Source organism: Lipotes vexillifer, unplaced genomic scaffold (genome assembly GCF_000442215.2).
Source record: "Lipotes vexillifer unplaced genomic scaffold, Lipotes_vexillifer_v1.1 scaffold2000, whole genome shotgun sequence".
NCBI lineage: Eukaryota > Metazoa > Chordata > Mammalia > Artiodactyla > Lipotidae > Lipotes > Lipotes vexillifer.
This window is the reverse complement of record NW_006770731.1, coordinates 250,805-258,149: the sequence shown is the minus strand read 5'-3', so window position 1 is coordinate 258,149 and position 7,345 is coordinate 250,805. Positions and strand designations below refer to the sequence as shown.

The following is a 7,345-nucleotide window of genomic DNA, read 5'->3' as shown; positions in this document are numbered from 1 at the left end:
GGAAAGACGCGCCAGCCCTACGGCGCAGCCTCCGCCGGGGCCAGAGGAGGCAGGGCCGGGCGGGGCCGCGGCCGGTTGGAGGCGGAGCCGGGGCAAGCGCTCGCTCCCCGCTGCCTTGTGGGGGTTGTGGTTCTGGGCAGAAGTCAAGATCAGTCCGAGGGCACTGGGAACTACATTTCCCAGTGAGTGAACGGCTCCGGCGGACCGCGCGTTACGGGCGTCGCAGTGCCGGCCGCCGGGTTCGGAGCCGGAGAGCATTTGAGGGGCCAGCCAGGAAGGGAGTTTCTTTTCCTTCTCAGTTGCCCGCTCTCGGGCGGCGCCGGCTCTGCCTAACCTCGCCCCACTGCCGTGCGCCCCCGCCCGGCTCCGGGTGTCAGCTTTTCCTGGGCCCCTCGGGGAGTTGGGGCCTGGAGGTTCGGAGGTAGCGGCCGCTGCCCGGCGCCGGAGTGAGGGGCGCACCCCTCTTGGGCCCTGCCAACTCCGCCACCGGCCCGCACCTCCATGGGCCCAAGCCAAAAACCCAACGTGTGCCGCAGGCTGAGTCGCCGGGCGCTGGGCTTCTTCTCTCGGGACGCGGGCGTGGTGCAGAGGACGAACCTGGGTATCCTGCGGGCGCTGGTGTAGAAAAATGAACTGCTAGGCGATTGGCGGGGGGTGGGGCTAGGGGTGGGAGTCAAGCTTCCGGCAGGGGTGCAGTTTTCACGCAATACAGCCCCATTTTAAGAAGATCACCCACGATGGGCTGGGTGATCCAGGCCTTGAACCTGGAGGATTAGTAAATAGCCTTTAATAGAACCGGCACATGCTTTTAGTTTTAACTTTCTTATGTTTTATTGCAGACAGTTTTTTTTTTTCTAAAAATTGGTCACCCCACTTAAGCCAAAACGTGAAGGCAGAGTGAGGAAGAATTGAACATAATTTTTTTTTTCAATTTTTATTTATTTATTTATTTATGGCTGTGTTGGCTCTTCGTTTCTGTGCAAGGGCTTTCTCTAGTTGCGGCAAGCGGGGGCCACTCTTCATCGCGGTGCGCCGACCTCTCACTATCGCGGCCTCTCGTTGCGGAGCGCAGGCTCACTAATTGTGGCTCATGGGCTAGTTGCTCCGCGGCATGTGGGATCTTCCCAGACGAGGGCTCGAACCCGTGTTCCGTGCCTTGGTAGGCAGAGTCTCAACCACTGCGCCACCAGGGAAGCCCGAACATAATGTTCTTTTAAGAACGTACATGAAATTACTTTGAAAACTGTAAATGTAACTCCAACTTAAAATTGGTGCACAGTAGAAACTTAGGAGTTATTTGCTAAATCGAAATTCCTTGTGTCTTTCAGGAAAGTACTAAGTTTAAGAATGTTTGGACAACTCATTCCAAGTCACCTATAGCCTATGAGAGAGGAAGAATATATTTTGACAACTATCGGTGCTGTGTCAGCAGGTATCTTTTTGGTGAAAGTTTTTGCTGTAATTCATTTGACTGTTGATCTTAACTCTAATTTTTATAGAAACACATGCCTACATTAGTGCTTAGTGAAATAGGAGAATGGAGAAATCGGTCCAAAATAAGGGTAGGGGTAAAATGCATGTAATTTTAAAATCTTGTTAAATCTAAAGTTTGAGGTTTTATCCTTGTAAACACCAACTTAAAGCAAATTTATATTGCAGGCAAAATGACAGATTGCTGAGTACAATGTAGTATTTTATTCTGCTTAAAAGCTACCAGAGTCAAGAGATCCAGGTACCTACTAATTAGATGCTGTTTTAGAGAAGGCTTTCTGTGTTTTGTTTTGAAACTACTTGCCTTTGTTTTAGAAGGGAATTTTCAAACTTGCTCAAGTAGAGAATAGCATAGTGAACCCCATATATTCATTACCTAGATTCAAAAAAGATCAAGATTTTGCCATTTGCTTATCTTTTCCCATCCCCTTTTCCTTTATTCCTTTGCTAAATATTTTAAAGCATATTCCAAACATCATGCCATACTTGTTTGCTTCTCTAAAAAAATATGGCTATTTTCTCTTTCTTTTTTAACAGCTTTGTAATTCACCCTTTTAAAGTGTACGATTTGATGATTTTTATTTCCTTGAAATTCAATGAAAATGAATTTGATGAACCACTGATGATTCATATAGACATCACTACAGTTAATTTTAGAACATTTTCATTACCTCAAAAAGAAACACTGTACCCTTTAGCTATCACCAGGATACCTTCATCACCCTCAGCCCTATGCAACTGCTAGTCTACTTTCTGTCTCTATAGATTCATCTGTTTTGGCCATTTAAAAAAATTGAATCACATAATATGGATTTTTGTGTGTGACTGGCTTCTTAGTAGATTACCAGTTTAATATAAAAGTTTATAGCTCAGGAACAGCCAGATGGAAGAGATGCATAGGGCAATGTATATGGGAAGGAGCACAGAGCTTCTATGCTCTCTGAGCCTGCCACTCTTCCTGAATCTCCATGTGTTCACCAACCCCAAAACACCTCTCCTTTTCTAATATATATATTTAATGCTGTACATTTCCCTCTAAGGACTGTTTTTGCTGCATCCCACAAATGTTGATACATTGTATATTCATTTTAAAATTTGAGAGCTTCTTTGATCCTTGTGTTAATTATAAATGTGTCATTTCATCTCCAAATATTTTGAGATTTTCCAGCTATCTTTCTGTTATTGATTTCTAATCTAATTCCACTGTGTTCTGAGAGCATATTTTGTATTATTTCTAGTTTTTTAAATTTGTTGAAGTGTACTTTATGGCCCAGAGTGTGGTCTATCTTGGTGAATGTTTCACGTAGGCTTGAGAAGAATGTGTATTCCCTTGTTGTTGGATGAAGTACTCTAAAGATGTCAGTTGGACCCAGCTGATTGATGGTACTGTTCAGTTCAGCTATATCCTTATGGACTCTGCTTGTTGGATCTGTCAGTTACTGATAGAGGTTGTTTTGAAGTCTCTAACTGTATTAGTGGATTTGTCTATTTCTCCTTGTGTTCTATAAGTTTTTGTCTCACATATTTTGACATTCTGTTGTTAGATGCATACACATTAATGCCACTCTTTATCCCTGATAATTTTCCTTGTCAAAGTCTGCTATGTCTGAAATTAATATGGCTACTCCAGCTTTCTTTGTTTCTTTGTCTTTTATTCTTTTTCTGCCTTCTCTGGTTTTAACTGAGCATCCTATGTGATTACATTTTCTCTCCACTTTAACATATCAATTGTATTTATTTTTTAAACTTTTTAGTGGTTGCCTTGGAACTTGCAGTATACATTTACAACTAATCTAAGTCACTTTCAAGTCATTTTCTCCTACTCTCTTCGTGAGTAGTGCAGCTACCTTTTAACAGTGTTTCTAATTCCTCCCTCCTGTCTTTTATTATATTGCTGTCATACATTTTACTTATCCATAAGCTATAATCATTGAATACCTTGTTGCTGAATACATTATTATAAACACATTTTTATCTGTTAAATCAATTAAGTATAAGAAAAACAATGGATTTTATTTTATCTTTATTTATTCCTTCTTTAACATTCTTCTTTTCTTTATGTAGATCTGAGTTTCTGACCTATATCATTTTTCTTCTCTCTGGAGAACTTCTTTGAGTTCTTAAGGCAGAACTTTCTTATAAGGCAGGTTCACTGACAACACATTCCCTCAATTTTTGTTTGTCTGAAAAAGTCTTATTTCTCCTCAACTTTTGAAGGATAACCTCTCAGGATACAGAATTCTAGGTTGGTGGGAGTTTGTTTTGTTTCATCACTTTAAATATTTCACTCCACTCTCTACTTGCTTGCATGGTTTCTGAAGAGAAGTCCAGTGTAATTCTTAACGTGTTCATCTGTAGGTAAGGTAATTTTTTTCCCTCTGCCGTCTTTCAAGATGTTCTCTTTGTTTTTGATTTTCTACAGTTGGAATATGGTATGCCTAGGTATAGATTTTTTGGTATTTATCATGCTTGGTGTTCTGTAAGCTTCCTATATATGTGGTTTGGTGTCTTTCATTAATTTTGGAAAATTTTCAGCCATTATTATTTCAGTATTTCTTCTGTTTTGTTCTCTTTCTTCTCCTTCTGGTATTCCCATTATGTGTACATTACACATTTTGCAATTTCCCACAGTTCTTAGATGTTCTGTTCTGCTTTTTTCATTCTTTTTTCTTTCTAGTTTGGGAAGTTTCTGTTGACATATGTTCAAGATCACTGATTCTCTCCTCGGCTGTGTCCAGTCTCCTGATAAGCCCATCAAAGACATTCTTCATTTGTATTATGGTGTTTTTGATTTCTAGCATTTCCTTTTGATTTTTCTTAGGATTTTTTTCTCTCTGCTTAATTAACCATCTGTTCCTCCATGTGTCCCCTTTTTCCATTAGAGTCCTTAGCATATTAATCATATTTATTTTAAGTTCCCAATCTGATAATTCCGAAACCTCCACCATAATTTAAGTCTGGTCCTCACACTTGCTTTGTCTCTTTAAACTTCGTATTTTGCATTTTAGCATGCCTTGCAATTTTTTGTTGAAAGTTGTACATGAAGTATTGGGTAAAAGGAATTGTAGTAAATAGGTCTTTAGAGTGAGGTTAATGTTTATCTGGCTAGGAGTTAGGCTATGTTTGTTGTTTGCTGTCACTGTAGGTGTCAGAGCCTAAAATTTTCTCTGGTGTTCTTGTTTTTGTCTCCCCAGTACTGACTCCAGCGGCTTGCTCCTGGGTTTTTGCTTCTAGTAAGCTGTGATTCTTGATATCCACCTCTCTCTCTCAGGGGGCAGCAATTTGCCCTCTGACCTCAATTATCTGATGTAACTAATAAGAGTTGTTGATTTTCAGTTTGCTTAGCTATTTTCTTGTTGTGAGGACAAGACTGATGGACCAGAAACCAGAAGTTAGAGACAGTGGTTTTTTAGGTAGTGTTTGAGATTTGTTCTGACCCTGGAGGGCTCCTCCCAGCAATCTTTTTCTGGTTCTCTCCAGCAAATTAGCCAGCCTACAGTTTAGCCTATATGGCCAGTGAATCTACAGATCTCTACTCATTTCATCACAGCCTCCACTGGTTGTGAGAGTGCTCTTAGGCTAGAACTTCTCACTCTGTTACAAATGAAGTCAGTTTCTCTGGGAAGAGACTTGGAGCTATCTGTTTTATGGCCTGCTTCTCCGCCAGGCAAAATCTTCAAGCCAAGGCTCTCAAGCTGGTGGAGGGAGAGGGTCAGTGGCACTTTTGCCTCTGAATGACTCCCCTACTCTAGCTGAGCACATGGGGTTGGGGCAGACATTAGCCTCGGATTTTCTTGCCACTCTCAATGTGGAACCACTGCTTTATGAGGTGGGATAAGGGTGATCAGAGCTCCAGTATTCTTAGGCATGGCAGGCCCAAGGTAGAGCCTCCATCCCATGAGTAGGGGCTAGGCAGAAGGGAGTCCCACCTCTTGACTGCACTAACCTAGGACCCAGGCCCAGCAACGAGGAGGTGGAGGCTGGATGGAAAATACTGTCATTCTACCCTTCAAGGGAAGGTAACCCTCTAGGAGCCGGGGGTTGAGGGAACCCTGTGCTCTTGGCTGTACCAGTCTGGAGTAGAGTTTTCATCTTGCTGAGCTAAGAATGGTGGAGAGGGAGCACATATTATTTCAAACACCATAGACTCTTACTGTTCTTACTGAGTTCTAGTAGATTTTTTTGAGTAAATGTTTTTTCATTTGTTATATGCCTCTAGGACCACTTCCAGAGACTTTAATTAGTTGTCCTTTTATAATTCTCACCATTTTCCTGGGGAGCATGTCCATAGAGCTCCTCATACTCCCATGCTAGAAGTGGAAATCTGGACATCTTATATCATCATAATGTCATTATTGTGCCCAGCAAAATTAACAGTAATTCTTTGGTATCATTTAATGCCCGTATTGTAACTTTTCCGATTTAGAGATAGCTGCTTTAATTGAAAATTTTAAAAAAATCAGAGTAAGTGGCATTGATTGGTGATCCAATGGTAAATGCCATTGGAGTTCTTTAATATTCCATTCAGGGGTGTTTTACCCATAGGTTAGAATCATATATGAGGTTGCTTTCATTCCTGTGAAATTCTGTTTGGTTTAAACCTTTGAGTCAGTGAGAGTACATCAAAGTTGAATAAAATTGTCACCCTAAAAATTGTTTCTAAATAGTAGTTTAATTTTAAAGTTCATGAGTTTAAAAAAATGAAAACATCTGTGTACACTTCTCAGTAGTAATCAGGGAAGTATATATTAAAGGTAAGAGACTATTTTTCATATCAAAAATATAGTGTTCAATATTGGCAGAAGTATAAGCTTATTCAACCTTTCTGAAACACAACTTGGGAGTAAAAAAAAAAAGCCTTAAAGGGTATTTCCTTCATTATCTACTAATTTGCATCGCAAATAAAGGAACTCTTTATCTAATTAATTTTCATTTTATGATGTTGGAATAACAGTTTATGAATGTGGAATTCAACAGAGATATTCATATTAAATGTTAAAGGATAAAGAAAGAATTCAGTATGCTCCAATTTTGGAAAGTGATCAGCAGGTGGGTATGTGTATATAAAGAAAAGCTAGAGGGAAATGAACCAAGATATTATCACTGAGCCAAAATGTTAATATTGGGTAGTTTTATACTATTATAATTTAATTTATTATATATTTTAGATTTTTTTCTATGAATGTGTATTATGAATTTTGTGATCAGAAAAAAAGTTAACATTTAATCAAGAAGAGGAAAACAAAGTAGCAAGTTGTATTTTTGGTATTCCAAATCTCTGAATTAAAAAAAAAAATCCCTCAAATCGGAGCAAACACTACCTCATTTATGAAGAAGAATAATCTTTTTTTTCCCCCAGCGTTGCATCAGAGCCAAGAAAACTTTATGAAATGCCAAAATGTTCCAAATCAGAAAAAATAGAGGATGCTTTATTATGGGAATGCCCAGTGGTAAGATTTGTTTTTAGAGCACTTATTTCTAAAGCATTTTTAGCCTAGAAGAACAGATTATTGTTAATATACTGCATAAAGAAATAAAACTTAAGTATCATAGTGATTCTTAAACTTTGAAAGGAATCAAGAAGAGAGCATATCTTTTGATTATCATTTTTCCTCACGAAGTAATTCCTTTCCTAAAAAATTATATTATTAATACTATGAATACATTTTTAACTTTTAATACCATTTGTAAATCTTGAAAACTAGAAAAAGTTATGAACTGATTAAGAGTTTTATAAGCAATATAAGCTAGTTTATAGTTATTCTTAACATTTAAGAGATTATTCTACTTAATATATTGAGACAATAAAATATTTATTTAGGGCAACAGTTATGTTACGTGACTTTTTTTTTTT

The 7,345-nt window shown here is 38.9% G+C and overlaps 1 protein-coding gene across 1 annotated transcript in view; it reads left to right on the top strand.

The window, feature by feature from the left end:
* Window positions 1–501: 501 nt before the first annotated feature.
* The window catches only part of DCAF17 (DDB1 and CUL4 associated factor 17), a 33,050-nt gene continuing 26,206 nt past the window's right edge, over window positions 502–7,345 (top strand). Inside the window, exons 1-5 of the mRNA XM_007446342.1 lie at window positions 502–620; window positions 1,100–1,106; window positions 1,329–1,432; window positions 4,686–4,724; window positions 6,851–6,941. Of these exons, the coding sequence (XP_007446404.1) occupies window positions 502–620; window positions 1,100–1,106; window positions 1,329–1,432; window positions 4,686–4,724; window positions 6,851–6,941 (360 nt within the window). The remainder of the gene's footprint in view (window positions 621–1,099; window positions 1,107–1,328; window positions 1,433–4,685; window positions 4,725–6,850; window positions 6,942–7,345) is intronic.